The sequence below is a fragment of the Mytilus californianus genome, unplaced genomic scaffold (genome assembly GCF_021869535.1).
Source record: "Mytilus californianus isolate M0D057914Y unplaced genomic scaffold, xbMytCali1.0.p SCAF_4, whole genome shotgun sequence".
In the NCBI taxonomy this organism is placed as follows: Eukaryota; Metazoa; Mollusca; class Bivalvia; order Mytilida; family Mytilidae; genus Mytilus; species Mytilus californianus.
In genome coordinates this window covers 31,855,726-31,876,439 of record NW_026262690.1, presented here as the reverse complement: position 1 = coordinate 31,876,439, position 20,714 = coordinate 31,855,726, and the positions used below count along the sequence as shown (strand labels likewise).

At 33.2% G+C, this 20,714-nt stretch overlaps 1 protein-coding gene across 6 annotated transcripts in view; it reads right to left on the bottom strand.

Moving 5' to 3' along the window:
• Nucleotides 1-2,393: 2,393 nt before the first annotated feature.
• The window catches only part of LOC127737895 (low-density lipoprotein receptor-related protein 8-like), a 35,709-nt gene continuing 17,388 nt past the window's right edge, over nt 2,394-20,714 (bottom strand). For all 6 annotated transcript variants that reach the window (XM_052248849.1, XM_052248850.1, XM_052248853.1 and 3 more), the window contains 5 exons: nt 20,471-20,551; nt 17,765-17,884; nt 5,909-6,025; nt 4,836-4,961; nt 2,394-2,796 (listed from right to left, as the gene is read on the bottom strand). In XM_052248849.1, the coding sequence (XP_052104809.1) occupies nt 2,498-2,796; nt 4,836-4,961; nt 5,909-6,025; nt 17,765-17,884; nt 20,471-20,551 (743 nt within the window). In that variant the 3' untranslated portion in view covers nt 2,394-2,497. The remainder of the gene's footprint in view (nt 2,797-4,835; nt 4,962-5,908; nt 6,026-17,764; nt 17,885-20,470; nt 20,552-20,714) is intronic.

Here is a 20,714-nt window from a genome sequence, read left to right as displayed (position 1 = left end):
TTTGTTAAGATGTATTTCTATTTGTATCCATCTGATGAGTTAAGCCTTTTCCAACTGATTTTAATAGCTTGTTCTTTATATGTTGTACCGTTACACGACTGTCCCAGGTTAGGGGGAGGGTTGGCGACTTCAAACGAGTTTAACCCTGCCACATTCTGCATGTGCCTGTCCCAAGTCAGGAGCCTGTAATTCAGGGGTTATCGTTTGTTGCTGTGTAACATATTTGTTTTTTTGTTCATTATTTTGTACATAAATTAGGCCGTTAGTTTTCTCGTTTGAATTGTTTTACATTTGTCATTTCAGGGCCTTTTATAGCTGACTATGCGGTGTGGTTTTTGCTCATTGTTGAAGGCCGTATGATGACCTATAGTTGTTAATTTCTCTGTCGTTTGGTCTCTTGTGGAGAGTTGTCTCATTTGCAATCATACCACATCTTCTAATTTTAATATTAACTCATCAGATCGATACAAAGCAGAAAGACAGAGCGGACGTGGTAGGGTATTTACAAGTCCACAATACAAAAAAGACACAGATCTGAGAGTATTCGCAGTTACTGACAGCTAGTTCAAAATCAATTACAACTAATAAAATAACTGAAGAACGGTAAAAGTGACGCTACCCAAATTTGAACTTGATCTGAGTTTTGTGGTAATAAGCATTGTGTGTAAGTCTCATAACATTTGGTTGAGGCTAACAGTAGAGAACAGAAACTAAAAATTCAGCAATTTTTCTATTTGTAAACACGCATAACTCTAGAACGGTTGTGTATAAGTTTTATAACATTTGGTTGTGACAAACTAAAGTTAGAGAACGGAAACGAAAAATTCACCAATTTTTATGTTTATAAAGGGACATAACTCAAGAATGGTAAAAGTGTGTCCACCATATTTCGTACTTAATCTGTATTATGTAGTAATAAGCATTGTGTATAAGTTTCATAACATTGAGTTGAGGTAAACTAAAGTTAGACAAGAGTGCACACGCTGAAATGTCTCGCCTTCTTTACTAATCACTGATATTGTGTTGATAGTCCTAAATATGAAGCTTTATTACAACTGTCACATAAACTTAACATTAACCAAGAAAACTAAACATTGACCAATGAACCATGAAAATGAGGTTAAGGTCAGATGAATCATGCCAGGCAGGCATGTACAGCTAACAATTCTTCCATTCAACAAATATAGTTGACCTATTGCATACAGTATACGAAAAACAGACCAAAACACAAAAACTTAACTATAACCACTGAACCATGAAAATGAGGTCAAGGTCAGATGACACCTGCCAGTTGGACATGTACACCTTACAGTCCTTCCATACACCGAATATACTTGACCTATTGCTTATAGTATCTGAGATATGGACTTGACCACCAAAACTTAACCTTGTTCACTGATCCATGAAATGAGGTCGAGGTCAAGTGAAAACTGTCTGACGGGCATGAGGACCTTGCAAGGTATGCACATACCAAATATAGTTATCTTACTACTTATAATAAGAGAGAATTTAACATTACAAAAAATGTTAACTTTTTTTTCAAGTAGTCACTGAACCATGAAAATGAGGTCAAGGACATTGGACATGTGACTGACGGAAACTTCGTAACATGAGGCATCCATATACAAAGTATGAAGCATCCAGGTCTTCCACCTTCTAAAATATAAAGCTTTTAAGAAGTTAGCTAACGCCGCCGCCGCCGCCGCCTCCGGATCACTATCCCTATGTCGAGACAAAAGTCGCAGGCTCGACAAAAACGGAAACAAAAAAATTGTACTTGATCTTAGTTTTGTGGTAATGAATATTGTGTATAGGTTTCATAATGTTTGGTTGGAGCAAACTTAAGTTACAGAATGGAAACTAAAAATTTTGCAATCTTTCGATTTATAAAGGGGCATAACTCAATAATGGTTAAAGTGACACTACCCAAATTCAGCTTGATCTGTGTTTTATCAGTGTAAGTCAAAATTAAACATTGCATTGTATAAAGCATTGATTGTAATTTATTCAACTATAATCATGGACAAAGGAAGATAACTCCAATTTTGAAAATTACTTGATATTTAGAAGAAAATAAAATTTTTGCAATTTTTCTATTTATAAAGGGCATAACTCTAGAACGGTTAAAGTGACGGCCACGCCACCAAAATTCAAACTTGATCTGTGTTTTGTGGTAATAAGCATTGTGTATAAGTTTCATAATATTTGGTTGAGGCAAACTCAAGTTAGAGAACGGAAACCAATTTTGGGACGTACGTACGTACGTACAGACGGACAAGGGTAAAACTTAATGCCCTCGCCGTATAAAAATTATTGATCTAACAAAAGTCCGTTAACGACCGGTTTTCTGGTTCATTTTTTCTGTTAATTATAGGCAAAAGGAAAAACAATAGTTTACTCAAATATTAATCTTTAATAGTAAGGTTTAGAGAAATCATGACGGTAGCAGAAATATTTAACTTGTGATTAGATCAAATCGGTTTAAATTAGTCTTTGATTAATGGGTTGGACTCTGTCTATGACGCCTCTCCATAGAATGCCTACTGGTCATAGCTAGGTTTCTCCGTCTCTCTACCAGCTGCCTCTGAAGTGATTCATGTCTTGCCTTCATAGCTCTCTGATGTCTCTTTACACCCTCACTCTTTTCTCGTCTTAGTGCCTCATGGATATTCCTCTTTACTTGGTCCATTTTCTTTAGAGCTTTCTGTGCAGTTGTCTGGTGATTTGGTGATCTTTTATTTCTGGATTTCAAATGAGTTAAGAGTCTCTGGAATCTCTTCAATGTCATTCTTCTGCCTAAAAAAATTGGTTATTACTATAATTATTTGTTCATGGTTTTGTCCAGCTAATTCCTGTATCTTAAGCTATTGTTGCCTCTTTATGTAGAATTGTCTTTGATGCATCCAGTACAGAATGTGTTGAATGTTTTCCTCGTGAACCATAACAATTAAATGTGTTGAAATATAGTGAAAATGGCATTGAGGCAGCATAGTATAGGAAAAGGATTCAAACATGATAAATTTCGGGTCCAGGACTTTAAAAAGAGGAAAGTGTTCTTAATATTGGTCGTCGAGCGTAAACTGGGGTAAGCAGTTCCATACATTTTTCATATCTAACACTTATTTTTTTAGGTTCCAAGTGTGGCGTGGTCAATTACATCAAAGATTTGATGTTAATCAGTTTAATTATCTTTCTCTTGATTAATGTGACAGTTTATACGGTACATGGGTTGCACAGTACAGTTGCAATAACATTTTAGAAGTTTATCAAAATAATCTAAGACCATAAAATAATTTTTAATCTAATTTAAGAACAGCTGTTTATAGCACGATCTTGTGAGAAACTTTATGTATTAGTCAGTTGTCATATAGACGAGAATGAAGTAACAGTTGTCATATAGATGAGAATGAAGTCAGTTGTCATATAGACGAGAATGAAGTCAGTTGTCATATAGACGAGAATGAAGTAACAGTTGTAATATAGATGAGAATGAAGTAACAAGTTAAATTGGAAATTATATTGTGAACCTATATACTTATATCATACATGTACTGCTATATGAATATCCATACGAATAAACATGTGAACATTAAACGGACTTCGTTACTAGTATATAGACAGTAGTGAGCTTATGGTGAAATATTCAATAGCTAGTTCCCTATATTAACGGGCAACAAGATGGATTACGATCCCGTGTACATAGTTCCGAGATAATGTATAGTCCCAAAACATACACAGAATAAAGCCCCGTTATACAAGATTAAGGTTCATTAAATTTGAGAAAATTTATGTTTTTTCTATTTCATGAGCGCATAACTGAGGTTGGTAGTATTTTGCTTACTTTTTATTACATAATAAATATGGGGAAATACAGATAAATATGAAGACACTATACCACAAAAGAGGTAAATCCATGGCCCAATTTGATAAAAATAGAATTCAGATATTTTGAATCGTTGGACATGTGAATAACAAATACGGATCCATTCTGCTCAAAAATCTAAATTTTCCACCTCCCATATGTTACTAGTATGCAAAGACATAGAAAAATAAATGTAGATGATGTGCTATATAACAATATAATAAAAGGGAGCTCTGCTATTTTTCTATATGTTATACAATATAAATTCCAATGTTAGAAATAACATTGGTTAACATACATCATAAAGTCTATTTGTTTCTTAATCAATCTAAACAGCGCTCACAAACGTGTAATCCTGCCACATTCTCCATGTGCCTGTCCCAAGTCAGAGACTTTTCACAAAAAATCTTACGATTAACTAAAATGTGTATGACTTACGAGTATTTTTACTCTAAGATTTTTTGTGAAAAGAGACTGTAATTCAGTAGTTGTCGTTGGTTCATCATCTGTCATTTTTGTTACAAATTAGGCAGTTAGTTTTGATGTTTGAATTTGTTAACATTTTTCATGTCAGAGCCTTTTATGACCGACTATACGGCATGGGTTTTTCTCATTGGTGCAGACCTATAATTGCTTTTATCTACGTAATTTTAACTCTAGTTGAAAGTTCTCTCATTGGCAATAATGCCACATCTCCTTATTTTCATATAAGGAGATATTTCAATCGGAGTTTTATAACAATTACATTATTCTATAAACTGGAAATTTACAGACCAAATATATTAATCAATTGTCATGTTTTAATGTCAAAATGTGTATACTGCACTTTGTTACTTTTGTCTGCATATGATTTAATAAATTGTGGTTTGTTGTTTTGTTGAGTCATATTTGAATATCTTTTTTAAATACTTTTAACAACTTTCTAAAAGGTAAACAAAAAAGAGCGAGATTTTATGTATTAACATTGACTTACTTGGGTTAGATCCACAGTTAGCTTCATCCGATTTATCAGAACAGTCTGTGAATCCATCGCATGATTCAGCTTTTAGTACACACATTGAACCGTCACTACATCTTTTTTGTGTGGATTTTGGACATCCTGTTCAAGAAAAAAAAAACATAAAATATAGGAGTTTTCATGTTAAATTGTTATAATATTCGAATTAGCTCTCGCCGCGATATAGCCTTTCTGTGCTAATGCGGCGTAAAGCAAACAACAACAATCAATCAATCGTATTCAATTAGAAATAAGAATGACACTTTATAAATTTGGTGCGTTCTAAGCGCTTTTCTCCCCTCCCCCTCACATACCAAGAAAGTAAAATATCGCCGTAGTCATCATATACTAGTTAAACATATATAGCGATTTGTATAAAAAAAAAAATTCCAGAGAAATTAGAAAATCCCAAAATTTTATAAACCTATAAATTTAATTTAAATCCCAAAATTTTATATATCTATAAATATAATTTACTGGACATTGGACCCATATTATATTTGATTACAGCCCTGAAACGGAACTGAAAACCATGAAAACTGCAAAAATACCAATTGCTTCGATATGAAATATTAGATATAATCTGCGACCTAACAAATTGAAGTGAAGATGTTTCCTTCTAAAGTTTTTTCCCCAAATATATTTATGAGATTTTTTTTTAAATCAGCAAAATTACAGAAAAAATTTAGATCTCGAAACTGTCTTTTGATCATAAAAAAAAGCTTCTGTCTTAGTTTTACAAATTTCCATGAACGTTTGACAAAGTTATTGATGTTAAAAAATATATTTAACCAGAGTCTTAACTGTCGATGCCGCAGAGAGACGATAGATTGCAGGATCGATCAGTCTCGCTTCCGTGATAAAATGTTACAGGCTCTACAAAAAGCATAACTTTAAAAAGAATAGTTTGGAATTTTAGGAGCATAATAATGGCTCCTATCACATTTCTACCCTTTTTGCATTAATTTTGACACACAGTACATTCAATTGTTCTGTGTAAATTACGCCATACGTTCGTCTTCTGATACCAGTTTTAAAACTGAACTTACCCGAACAACCATTCTCATCTTCACCATTGGGGCATTCTGGAATTCCATTACATTTACCGCTTTTAGCAAGACAGAAACTGTTAGGACACTTGAACTGTTTACTAGAGCAGGTTGCAGCTAAAAAGCATTATTATTCAAAATCATTTAAATGATACAGTAAAATAGCAAAGGTGTATTCTGTAGTTAAGAAAGTAAATAAATAAAAGTTATGTTTTCAGAATGTCAGAAGATCAACCAAGACATACGCATGTACAGAGGTCAAGTCCCGGTCAGTTGAATTATAATTATATCTATTGCACCCAACTCATGACAGTGGTTACAAAGCAACTTGTCGAAATCAATTTTATTTTGAACCAGTGGCCCACAGCTTCCACAATAAAATACATTATCTTTTGATGTTGATGTAACTGTGTCCTAAAACTATTTGTCATTATATAAATTACATTGTTTCAACTACAACCGCACGCCAATCTTTATCATAAAGAACAGTTGATTGGATAAAAGTGATGGATTGCCACGCCTACTAGTATATTAAACTGCGGTCCTATCAACTGACTTCAGATAGCTGTCAATATGGGAAAACATATTCCAAATGGATATATTTAGACATTTAGTTGGGAACTAGTATTCGATATTTGAAAAAAAAATATTGGTATCTCTAATTGTTTCAGTAGTTTCAGTATTAAAAGTGTTGAGTAACGTTGAACATGAAATTGTAGATTAAGTTTGTGAAAACGTGTACACCCCCTTTTTAAGTCATTCCATATAAAGAAATACAAAAAATCTGCAGGTTTTGTGATTTTATAAGAATTGCAAATATTTAACAAATTCAAATTCTCATACAGAATGATTTTTAAGTTCTTTTTTTTTCTCAACATTGGTTGCTGGAGAGAGAGAGAGAGAGAGAGAGAGAAAGGGGAAAGGGGGGGGGGGGGGGGGGGGGGGGTAGTAGGAGGGATGTCATCCCACATTTCCGAGAAAAAACAAAGGCTGAATACCGAAATCCCGAAAAATAAAGCATTCTTTCCCGAATCCTGAAAAATTATCATTGATTCCCGAGTCCCAATAAGTGTAAACCCCGAATTCCTGCAAAAATAAAGGCCCAACCCGACGTCCCGATAAGATCTGTTCTAGAGTTCAGTTTATATAAATTTTCAGAAATTAAAATCAAACAAAAATATTTAACACAAATTTGTCTTCAGACACGTAAATTGATATAGGTTACTAGCTGGTCTGGATTTTGATAGAAAATAGCCAATGAAATGCATAAAATATCTTATGTCATGGGTCACGCACGGACTGTCTTACTTTATAGGGATGCTTATGCGGCACATCAAAGATAAGGTTAATTTTTAACCAGACATTTACCAATTGTATATAAGAATGTACCACAAAACTTAGATTCACTTGAATACATTGACCTCTTATCTTGTCGACTTTGAAGACCTCACAGAAGAGACCTTGATGAAATTTGAAATTTCAACAACTCTTTAATTTTCACGGGAACGAAGATTTTGCAAGTACGTAGAAGTGATAAGATCATCAATGAAGTAATTTTGAAAATTAGACGCCAAGGTCGAAACTAGCTCTAGATAATAATGAAGAATGTGAACCGTCCCAAAGCAAGAAGGTATAATCATATACCCGAAGTTTTGTTCGTGGACATATGTTGTTGGTGGATAAAGTCGCATGGATTTAAGGGTTCGAGGTATGAATCATTTGAATAAAAATATTATCTATGTAGAATTTTTGCTGTCATTTCAACTTGATTCAAACTCAATTATTTATATTTTATTGTTTTATAATTTTTTTTTGAAATGTCCATCTACCGAGTACAGAAAACCTCCACAAATTTAATAAAATATGCAAATTGATAGATACAATATTTGGTTCCTTTCCATATTCAAAACATTTCGCATTATTTTAGAATTTTCATTGTGTTAGAGATAAATTTAATGATACATTTTGTAAGAAATTAAAATTCATTTTTTAGGGTGAAGAAGATATTATTTTTCCTTTATTGCACAAACCACCACTGGACTTGAGAGATTGACCTGTTAGTTACGGCTGAAAAAGAGTCAACGTTTATGAATCGACATGTCCAACGCTTGCAAGAGAAATGTCGGCAGTGTTTGTGAAAATAATTTTATCTTTTGTGAAAAATCATAATTCGCTGTTGTCCGATAATTCAACCTTACAGTGATTTACAGTTCATTTGCTTGCCATACAACTATTGTCAGCAAAATTATTGCACAGAGAGGAAGCATATCCTGTATTTCGGAACAGAAAAGGAGCTTAAAGTATTTACTGAAAAAGTGATAATTGTTAAAGCCCGTGAAATACATGTGTACATCAAATTAATTTTATCATGAAAATAGAAAATTGTGCACTCAGAATTGTGCATAGCAAATAGTGATGTTATCAGAACTTTTCATTTTTAAAGACAAATTTTCGAATGGTCTGAAATCAGAAAGCTGCATTAGCGATAACTTGAAATACAATTTTAGATTTTGTATTTTCTTTAAGAGCAATTTTAATGCATATTTTTTTGTGATATCAATAATAAATTTATGTAGAAAATACACAAATGAAAGAATTTGGCTAATGTAATAATTCTGTTTAAAATTGCAAATTGTTTTACTTTGAAAAAAATAGTTTTGGAAAGTCGGAATCTTCAAAAGTCTACTTGATACTAAGAAGTTACATACCTCTTTATCAGGCAAATGAAAATATTCATCCTTATTTTGATTGATTGTTAGCTTTAGTTGTTTTATTTGTCATTGTCGATATTTCATATTTGGTTTGCACGATTGCATTGCATAATTAAATAGCTGTTTCTTTTATGTTTTTTCTATTTGTTCTCGAAGGTTAATTTTAATTCCTTCATGTGACCTCATCATTCTACATTTGGGCGCCCACTAACATGTATAGCACTCATACCACATCTTCTTATATCTATATAGCCCCGTCTCATTATTTATGTGCCTGTCCCAAGTCAGGAGATTGTAATTCAGTGGTTGTGGTTTGTTGCTGTGTATCAGGTTTCTTATTATTTTGTTGTTTTGTATGATAATTCAGGCTTTTGTTTTCTCGCTTCGAATGCTTTACTTTTTTTTTTATGTTTGGGCCTTTTATGGCTTGCTATGCGGTATGGATTTTGCTTATCGGTGAAGGACGTACGATGACCTATAGTTACTGTAACATCTACGTTATTTGGTGCCTGGTGGAAAGTTGTCTCATTAGCAATCATACCACATCTCCTTATTTTATTTTGTACTTGTATCAAATCTTAAAATGATTGTTCAAAATTCTATAAGCTTTCTGAAAAGCTTTAAACTTGTATACAGCAAATAGTTAAATAAAATGCTTATACTAGGTGCAGATAATTATTTGAAATCGAATCCTTTCCCCCAAGGATTGTGAAAAAAATTGTTTTGCATTGGATGTTTATGTATTTCTCTCTTCCAATATTTCTTTAAAATCAAACAATTTTTGCGAAAATAAACCGCAATTCCTACATCCCAACATTTGTTGGCCGATGCGAGTCAAACATATTGTTGTGCGTTATAAATTACACCACAGACTTTCTTTATTCAAAGAATAAGTTCGAAAGTACATAATTATAACTCAATTATTTATATTTTATTGTTTTATCATTTTTTCACTCCCCCCCCCCCCCCCTTCCCCCCATGAAATTAATTATTCTTCTTCAAGAAATTTAGAATCAATAAAAATATTTTAAAAACGTGGCAAACTATTGTAAAAATTCACCATGATAAAGAGGGTTTATAATGTAATGTCTTTCGAATTCATATTAATTGAATTTGGTTAGCGATTCAAAATTTTGCAAAAACATATAAAATTTTGAGTTTTGTAACAAAATATGCCTTCATCAGCGATAGATAATAATTTAGATTGGGAAACAATATTTAAGAAAATGATAAAGACTGTTTAATAATCAGATTCCAGTAGGATTTTGCAACTTTGAGACATTTACCTTGCAAGTTAAAAAAAATACAGGGGAAATTGGTCGCATCTTTTTGCATCTAAAAACATCCGGCGAAAACAATATTTTTTTTTATCTTTCACATTTTTGTTTATAAAAGACATCGTGAGTTTTTAATAAAGATTGACATTTAAGACTAGTGTGTGAAATGCATTGCCTCTTTTACAAATATATATTCACGCACGTAGCGAAAATGTATACATTTCAATCGACAAAGAGAGGCAGTTTTTAATGACTTTTATGCAAAAGAAAACTTTCCTTTTATACACAATATTTTCAAGCAAGTACAATGTTATCTTACATTCATACAACTCCTCTGTTTTCATTTTGAAATGAAATTAATAGATTTCGTAAAATTTACGACTCCAGAATATCTTTCACAGTTGATTAGTATTTGTAACATCGTCACAAAATATATCATACTGGAATTTTCTTTCTTATCCAACGATTTTTTTTCCTTTTTTCGAAGAGGGACGCATTTTTTTAAAAATTCGTAAGGGTTCCGCGGAACCCAGTGTCTCGCCTACTTTTTCTGTTAATCGCAGGCTCAACAAAAATGAGGAAGTAAATCAATAAAAATATTCCTCTTGATACTATCTTTTGATTGTAAGAAGCTTCTGTCCAAGTTTGGTAAAATTCCAGGATAGTTTATGAATCTAATAAATGTTTAAAAACTTTAACTGCAGACTGAATGTAATGTTAACTGGAAGAAAACTAAATTTCCTTCTAGATACTAGCATTTGATCATAAACAAGCTTCTGTCCAAGTTTGGTACAAATCCAAAATAGTATAAGAAAGTTATTAAAATTTTAGAAACTTTAACCACAGAGTGAATATGTTGTTTCCTGGCAGAAAATTTTAGTCCATTTAAAAGTAAAATACGGAAAAAATGGATTTATTTTTTTACAAAATTTACTTCTAGATACTATCTTATGATCATAAACAAGCTTCTGTCCAAGTTTGGTACAAACCCAGGATAGTTTAAGAAAGTTATTAAAATTTTAAAAACTTTAAACCACAGAGTGAATGTAATATTTACCGGCAGAAAAACTAAGTCCATTTATAAGTGAAATACGGAAAAAATGGAATTTTATTTTTACAAAATTTACTTCTGGATACTATCTTATGATCATAAACAAGCTTCTGTCCAAGTTTGGTAGAAATCCAGGATAGTTTAAGAAAGTTATTAAAATTTCAAAAACTTTAACCACAGAGTGAATATTTGTGGACGCCGCCGACGACAACAACGACGACGACGACGGAATGTAGGATCGCTATGTCTCGCTTTTTCGACTAAAGTCTAAAATAGAATGTTTGACTGAATGTCTTGAAAAATGCATGGAATGGAAAAAGTAGTTTATTTCTACTGAAAATTATTTTTAATTTAATAAATTTATTTTCAAAATGTTTTCATTTAAGTTGTCCCGAGATGACGTTCAAAAGACGGCTGTCAATCATTCTAAGAAGGTGGGGGCAAACGGTCATTAGTATCCAATGAATGGTCCATTGTACAAAGTGTTGAAGAGCGGTGATGCTCAAACACATCGAATGACATTGTAATAAATGAATGACAATGGTGTATAAACAACAAAAGGTGCTACTACATAATCACGATTGTGTAGTCCTAATTCAAAATAAAGTTGAAATTGACAAGTAGCTTTGCAACCACTGTCATGATGATGGGATACTGTTTAACGATTAAGAATCTGAACTGTCAACTGCTATTTCATGTTTGAAAATACTAAATAATATTATTGAAATGTAGAATACTAACTTAACAAGTCTTCAAAGTTAAAAAAAAAGGTATAGTTTGTACTTGTCAAATACATTGAAAAACGATTTATTATACATGGACTCATTATTGCACTAAATTCAATGGCATATGTTCATTCTTCATAATTTACGACTGAAAGCTAATAATTTGCTGAAATAAACGCAAAGAATATATCTCTATTCTACAAAATTGTTATTTATTTATATTGACTGAGATTATCGCAATATTTCTATGGGTATTTCATTTTTGTCATTGCATTTGTTTTATATATTAAACATTTAAAATATGTCATTTCCTTCAACTCACATTTTGAATTTCAGTGTTTTCATTTTAATTTTAATTTATCTTATTGAATATTCTCTTCAGGCAGATGACAACATATCTTATTTTTGTTTGTCATGTGCGAATAAGAATCATGTGTTTGGCTTACTTTATTCTGCCTGCTTATTTTCCTTTACTCATCAAAAGCAGGTTTTACGAGATAAGAAGAGTACATGTAAACCATATTTTCCTTTACTCATCATAAGCAGGTTTTATGAGAAGAAGAGTACATGTAAACCATATTTTCCTTTTCTCATCGTAAGCAGGTTTTACGAGATAAGAAGAGTACATGTACTAGTAAACCATATTTTCCTTTACTCATCATAAGCAGGTTTTATGAGAAGAAGAGTACATGTAAACCATATTTTCCTTTTCTCATCGTAAGCAGGTTTTATGAGATAAGAAGAGTACATGTAAACCATATTTTCCTTTTCTCATCGTAAGCAGGTTTTACGAGATAAGAAGAGTACATGTAAACTATATTTTCCTTTACTCATCATAAGCAGGTTTTATGAGATAAGAAGAGTACATGTAAACAACATTTTCCTTTACTCATCATAAGCAGGTTTTATGAGAAGAAGAGTACATGTAAACCATATTTTCCTTTTCTCATCGTAAGCAGATTTTATGAGATAAGAAGAGTACATGTAAACCATCTTTTCCTTTTCTCATCGTAAGCAGGTTTTATGAAAAGAAGAGTACATGTAAACCATATTTTCCTTTTCTCATCGTAAGCAGGTTTTACGAGATAAGAAGAGTACATGTACTAGTAAACCATATTTTCCTTTACTCATCATAAGCAGGTTTTATGAGAAGAAGAGTACATGTAAACCATATTTTCCTTTTCTCATCGTAAGCAGGTTTTACGAGATAAGAAGAGTACATGTAAACCATATTTTCCTTTACTCATCATAAGCAGGTTTATGAGATAAGAAGAGTACATGTAAACCATATTTTCCTTTTCTCATCATAAGCAGGTTTTATGAGATAAGAAGAGTACATGTAAACCATATTTTCCTTTTCTCATCATAAGCAGGTTTATGAGATAAGAAGAGTACATGTAAACCATATTTTCTTTTCTCATCGTAAGCAGGTTTTATGAGAAGAAGAGTACATGTAAACCATATTTTCCTTTTCTCATCGTAAGCAGGTTTTACGAGATAAGAAGAGTACATGTATTTGTAAACCATATTTTCCTTTACTCATCATAAGCAGGTTTTATGAGAAGAAGAGTACATAATATGTAGGACTCAAATCTATGGTGGGTTCCAAATCTATGGCAGATTCCTAATCTATGGCATATGTGACGTTACAAACGTCAAAAAAATCAAATCTATGGCAGATTTTTGTTGTCTCCAAATCTATGGCAGATCTTGAAATTGCGTAATTTTCCGGGAAAAAGAGTAACATATAACGTCACAATTGAATAACGCCATATTACATAGTCGCCCCCGCTAACGATGGTATAACCCATAGATTTGAACACCATTCCAGATGCAGGTATTCCCTCTGCAACAATTTGCGGATTGTTCAAAGGAAGATGTGACCTATAATCCGGAAGAGGGACCAAATGTGATGTACCGGCCGAATCCCGCGATGAATAAGGGCGCTGGCGCTGTTTGTAGTACCGTATATTTTAGAAAAGGGAGTTATAGTAAATATTTTACCGTCTACAGCTGGCAAAGTTTATAAAATGAAAGACAACATTACCGGATACCAATTTGATTTCAATCGTCATCAAATAAAAAAGATGAATTAACGATGAAATAAATATTATGTGAAAATTCAAACTGTTCATTTTTATTTTTATTTATTTATTTTTTTATAAAAAAAAACTGCCTTCTTGTTTGTTAAGGGACTTACAGTGGCGGATCCAGAGGGGGGGGGGGGGGTTCCGAGGGTTGGAACCCCCCTTTTTTCTTGACGATCAATGCATTTGAATGGGGACATATAGTTGGAACCTCCCCCCCCCCCCCCCCCCCCTTTATCCTGGGTTGGGAACCCCCCTTTTAAAAATGGCTGGATCCGCCCCTGACTTACTAGTTGGTTTAATGTGAATGGATTAAACGGGTACCATGCACAGATTTAAGGTATATGAAATCATCATTTACGATTTTTTTTGGGTGCCATCACGATGAGGTTGACTATTATGGAATGTTTATTTCACAAATGTTTATAGACATGCTCCAGTTGTTGTACATTTCCACTGATTTAAGACAAGTCATTGGTCGTATATGTACTGCATTGTTTTCCATTTGCACAAAATTTGCCATAGATTTGAAAACAACAAAAATCCGCCATAGATTAAGAAATTACAAAACTTGCCATAGATTAGGATTGTAAAAAATCTGCCATAGATTTCGGATGGCATGACGTCATATTTGCCATAGATTAGGAATCTGCCATAGATTTGGAACCCACCATAGATTTGAGTCCTACACATGTAAACCATATTTTCCTTTACTCATCATAAGCAGGTTTTATGAGATAAGAAGAGTACATGTAAACCATATTTTCCTTTTCTCATCATAAGCAGGTTTATGAGATAAGAAGAGTACTTATCCCCGGCTTAGTATATTTCTAGGATTCTGATTGGTTAACGCACGTCGTTACAAAACCCATAGCCCCTGGGTGTTGCTAACCCATATCCCCGGACGTTGCTACCCATTACATCGGGGAATTTCACGCGCGTTTTCCTTAGTTCTATGGTTGTTCCTTATGAAATATCGAATTCTGTAGATTTTCCATGATGTCTGTATAATTAAATATTTAATCCACTAACGATTTTATCTTATTATATCAATTATTTGCACACATTTTAGTAAATCGTCACTATGCAGCCACATTGTCAATGAATGGTACTACTGACCTAGCTATGCAAATGACCCACGTTGACGTCACACCGTTTATGATGTAACTCTCACAACATTGCGCGCCAAATTCGACCCATTTCAGTTTCTCTGTCTCTAGTTTAAAAACGTCTTATATTTGTCTACCTGTAGGGTTCTACCAAAGGTAGTACCCTACACCCCGTTAAAAATATGTCAAATTCCCAAATTTCAATAAAAGATATTTAAAAAATGAAAAAAACGTTGCTTTCACGTTTAACTTTGTGGTCGAATTTCTCTAAAAATCGCCAGATTTAGACTAAGACCGGGGATAAATTCGTTATCTACGTTCATATCCGTAGATATGGATATTTTAACACCCTTCAGTACCCTGTACACCCTTCGGCTGCGCCTCAGGGTGTACTTGGATACTTCAGGGTGTTAAAATATCCATATCTACGGATATGAACGTAGATAACTTATAATGTAAACCATATTTTCCTTTTCTCATCGTAAGCAGGTTTTACGAGATAAGAAGAGTACATGTACTAGTAAACCATATTTTCCTTTACTCATCATAAGCAGGTTTTATGAGAAGAAGAGTACATGTAAACCATATTTTCCTTTTCTCATCGTAAGCAGGTTTTATGAGATAAGAAGAGTACATGTAAACCATATTTTCCTTTTCTCATCGTAAGCAGGTTTTACGAGATAAGAAGAGTACATGTAAACTTTATTTTCCTTTACTCATCATAAGCAGGTTTTATGAGATAAGAAGAGTACATGTAAACCATATTTTCCTTTACTCATCATAAGCAGGTTTTATGAGAAGAAGAGTACATGTAAACCATATTTTCCTTTTCTCATCGTAAGCAGATTTTATGAGATAAGAAGAGTACATGTAAACCATATTTTCCTTTTCTCATCGTAAGCAGGTTTTATGAGAAGAAGAGTACATGTAAACCATATTTTCCTTTTCTCATCGTAAGCAGGTTTTACGAGATAAGAAGAGTACATGTAAACCATATTTTCCTTTACTCATCATAAGCAGGTTTTATGAGATAAGAACAGTACATGTAAACCATATTTTCCTTTACTCATCATAAGCAGGTTTTACGAGATAAGAAGAGTACATGTAAACCATATTTTCCTTTTCTCATCATAAGCAGGTTTATGAGATAAGAAGAGTACATGTAAACCATATTTTCCTTTTCTCATCATAAGCAGGTTTTATGAGATAAGAAGAGTACATGTAAACCATATTTTCCTTTTCTCATCATAAGCAGGTTTTACGAGATAAGAAGAGTATATGTAAACCATATTTTCCTTTACTCATCATAAGCAGTTTTTAATAGATAAGAAGAGTACATGTAAACCATATTTTCCTTTTCTCATCGTAAGCAGGTTTTACGAGATAAGAAGAGTACATGTAAACCATATTTTCCTTTACTCATCATAAGCAGGTTTTATGAGATAAGAAGAGTACATGTAAACCATATTTTCCTTTACTCATCATAAGCAGGTTTTACGAGATAAGAAGAGTACATGTAAACCATATTTTCCTTTTCTCATCATAAGCAGGTTTTATGAGATAAGAAGAGTACATGTAAACCATATTTTCCTTTACTCATTATAAGCAGGTTTTACGAGATAAGAAGAGTACATGTAAACCATATTTTCCTTTTCTCATCATAAACAGGTTTTAATAGATAAGAAGAGTACATGTAAACCATATTTTCCTTTTCTCATCATAAGCAGTTTTTAATAGATAAGAAGAGTACATGTAAACCATATTTTCCTTTTCTCATCGTAAGCAGGTTTTACGAGATAAGAAGAGTACATGTAAACCATATTTTCCTTTACTCATCATAAGCAGGTTTTATGAGATAAGAAGAGTACATGTAAACCATATTTTCCTTTACTCATCATAAGCAGGTTTTACGAGATAAGAAGAGTACATGTAAACCATATTTTCCTTTTCTCATCATAAGCAGGTTTTTTGAGATAAGAAGAGTACATGTAAACCATATTTTCCTTTACTCATTATAAGCAGGTTTTACGAGATAAGAAGAGTACATGTAAACCATATTTTCCTTTTCTCATCATAAACAGGTTTTAATAGATAAGAAGAGTACATGTAAACCATATTTTCCTTTTCTCATCATAAGCAGGTTTTATGAGATAAGAAGAGTACATGTAAACCATATTTTCCTTTACTCATCATAAGCAGGTTTTATGAGATAAGAAGAGTACATGTAAACCATATTTTCCTTTTCTCATCATAAGCAGGTTTTACGAGATAAGAAGCGTACATGTAAACCATATTTTCCTTTACTCATCATAAGCAGTTTTTAATAGATAAGAAGAGTACATGTAAACCATATTTTCCTTTTCTCATCATAAGCAGGTTTTATGAGATAAGAAGAGTACATGTAAACCATATTTTCCTTTTCTTATCATAAGCAGGGTTAATTCTGTTACATATTCTAACATCAGACTCGGACTTCTTTTAAACTAAGTTTTACTGTGCGTATTGCTGTGCGTTTGTTTATTCCACATTGGCTAGAGATATAGAGGGGGGGGGGGTTGAGATCTCACAAAACATGTTTAACCCCGCCGCTTTTTTTAGCCTGTCAAAAGTCAGGAACCTATGGCCTTTGTTAGTCTTGTATGGTTTTTTTAATTTTAGTTTATTTATATGCTTTTAGTGTGACGTCCATTTTTGAAGAACTAGTACACATTTTTTTTAGGGGCCAGCTGAAATCCGCCTCCAGGTGCAGAATTTCCTCGCTGTGTTGACCCTTTAGTGGCCTTGGTCTGTTTTCTGCTCTTTGGTCGGGTTGTTGTCTCTTTGACACATTCCCCGTTTCCATTCTCGGTTTTATTTATGAGATGAAAAGAGTGTTAACCATATCTTATTAACTTACCTGCACAGTTGGCTTCATCGTCCCCAGCTGGACAATCCTGGTATCCGTCACACTTGGCTGAGTCAGAAATACATGTCAATCCGTCACTACATTTGCTTTTACCTGAAGGGCAATTGAATTCTGAAAAGAAAAACATGAGCCTTATTGTCTTTAATTGTTCTGTGACGAGACAATATGCAATAGAAAATTATATAGCAATGAACGATAAGTTTTACAGAATATGAGTTATCCCTTATTACCCTGTGGATACAAAACAAAGTAATGAAAATTAACAGTAGTATGTACAACTTGACCATATCATATTAAGTACTGTAAATTTAGAATTATACGTTCGATAAACTCATAAGTTATATTTGTCGTCAATTAGAATTTCTGAATCAGTTAATTTTAAAATATTACCATCAAAAATTAAAATGCGAGTTGAATTATTGCGATGTAAATCCTTTTCCATTATTTGCTTCAAGTAAACATCTCAATAACTTTTGTACATGACAGGTACACCCAATTCAAATCCTTAATGTTGTACATGACAGGTACACCCAATTCAAATCCTTAATGTTGTACATGACAAGTACACCCAATTCAAATCCTTAATGTTGTACATGACAAGTACACACAATTCAAATCCTTAATGTTGTACATGACAGGTACACCCAATTCAAATCCTTAATGTTGTACATGACAGGTACACACAATTCAAATCCTAAATGTTGTACATGACACGTACACCCAATTCAAATCCTTAATGTTGTACATGACAGGTACACCCAATTCAAATCCTTAATGTTGTACATGACAGGTACACCCAATTCAAATCCTAAATGTTGTATATGACACGTACACCCAATTCAAATCCTTAATGTTGTACATGACAGGTACACCCAATTCAAATCCTTAATGTTGTACATGACAGGTACACCCAATTCAAATCCTAAATGTTGTATATGACACGTACACCCAATTCAAATCCTTAATGTTGTACATGACAGGTACACCCAATTCAAATCCTAAATGTTGTATATGACACGTACACCCAATTCAAATCCTTAATGTTGTACATGACAGGTACACCCAATTCAAATCCTAAATGTTGTATATGACACGTACACCCAATTCAAATCCTTAATGTTGTACATGACAGGTACACCCAATTCAAATCCTAAATGTTGTATATGACACGTACACCCAATTCAAATCCTTAATGTTGTACATGACAGGTACACCCAATTCAAATCCTTAATGTTGTACATGACAGGTACACCCAATTCAAATCCTAAATGTTGTATATGACACGTACACCCAATTCAAATCCTTAATGTTGTACATGACAGGTACACCCAATTCAAATCCTAAATGTTGTATATGACACGTACACCCAATTCAAATCCTTAATGTTGTACATGACAGGTACACCCAATTCAAATCCTAAATGTTGTATATGACACGTACACCCAATTCAAATCCTTAATGTTGTACATGACAGGTACACCCAATTCAAATCCTAAATGTTGTATATGACACGTACACCCAATTCAAATCCTTAATGTTGTACATGACAGGTACACCCAATTCAAATCCTAAATGTTGTATATGACACGTACACCCAATTCAAATCCTTAATGTTGTACATGACAGGTACACCCAATTCAAATCCTAAATGTTGTATATGACACGTACACCCAATTCAAATCCTTAATGTTGTACATGACACGTACACCCAATTCAAATCCTTAATGTTGTACATGACAGGTACACCCAATTCAAATCCTAAATGTTGTATATGACACGTACACCCAATTCAAATCCTTAATGTTGTACATGACAGGTACACCCAATTCAAATCCTAAATGTTGTATATGACACGTACACCCAATTCAAATCCTTAATGTTGTACATGACAGGTACACCCAATTCAAATCCTAAATGTTGTATATGACACGTACACCCAATTCAAATCCTTAATGTTGTACATGACAGGTACACCCAATTCAAATCCTAAATGTTGTATATGACACGTACACCCAATTCAAATTCTAAATGTTGTACATGACAGGTACACCCAATTCAAATCATATATGCTGTGCATGACAGGTATATACCTAATTCAAATCCTAAAAGTCGTACATGACAAGTACACACAATTCAAATCCTAAATGTCATACATTTCAGGTACACCCAATTCAAATCCTTAATGTTGTACATGACAGGTACACCCAAATTCAAATCCTTAATGTTGTGCATAACCGGTACACCAAATTCAAATCCTAAATGTCGTACATGACAGGTACACCAATTCAATTGCTAAATGTTGTACATGACAGGTAAAATCAATTTAAATCCTAAATGTCGTACATGACAGCTAGGTACACCAAATTCAATTCGTAAATTTCGTACATGACAGGTACACCGAATTCAAATCCTTAATGTTGTACATGACAGGTACACCGAATTCAAATCCTACATGTTATACATGACAGGTACACCCAATTCAAACCCTAAATGTCGTACATGACAGGTACACCCAATTCAAATCTTAAATGTTATACATGACAGGAAAACCCAATTCAAATTCTAAATGTTATACATGACAGATACCCCCAATTTAAATCCTATATGTTGCATATGACAGGTACACCCAATTCAATTCCTAATAAATGTTGTACATGACAGGTACACCCAATTCAAATCCTATATATGTAAACCTACTTGAACACATTGTACTATCTTCATCAGATCCATCAACACAGTCTGCATAACCATTACATTTGTCTGCTTCAGATGTACAATCTATAACAACAATAAAAACAGTTGTGACATTGTATTACAGCCTAACACTGACATTGTAGTACAGCCCAACACTGCATGACATTGTATTACAGCCTAACACTGACATTGCATTACAGCCTAACACTGACTGAATCCCTTTTAAATACTAGCAGTGCAATCAGGT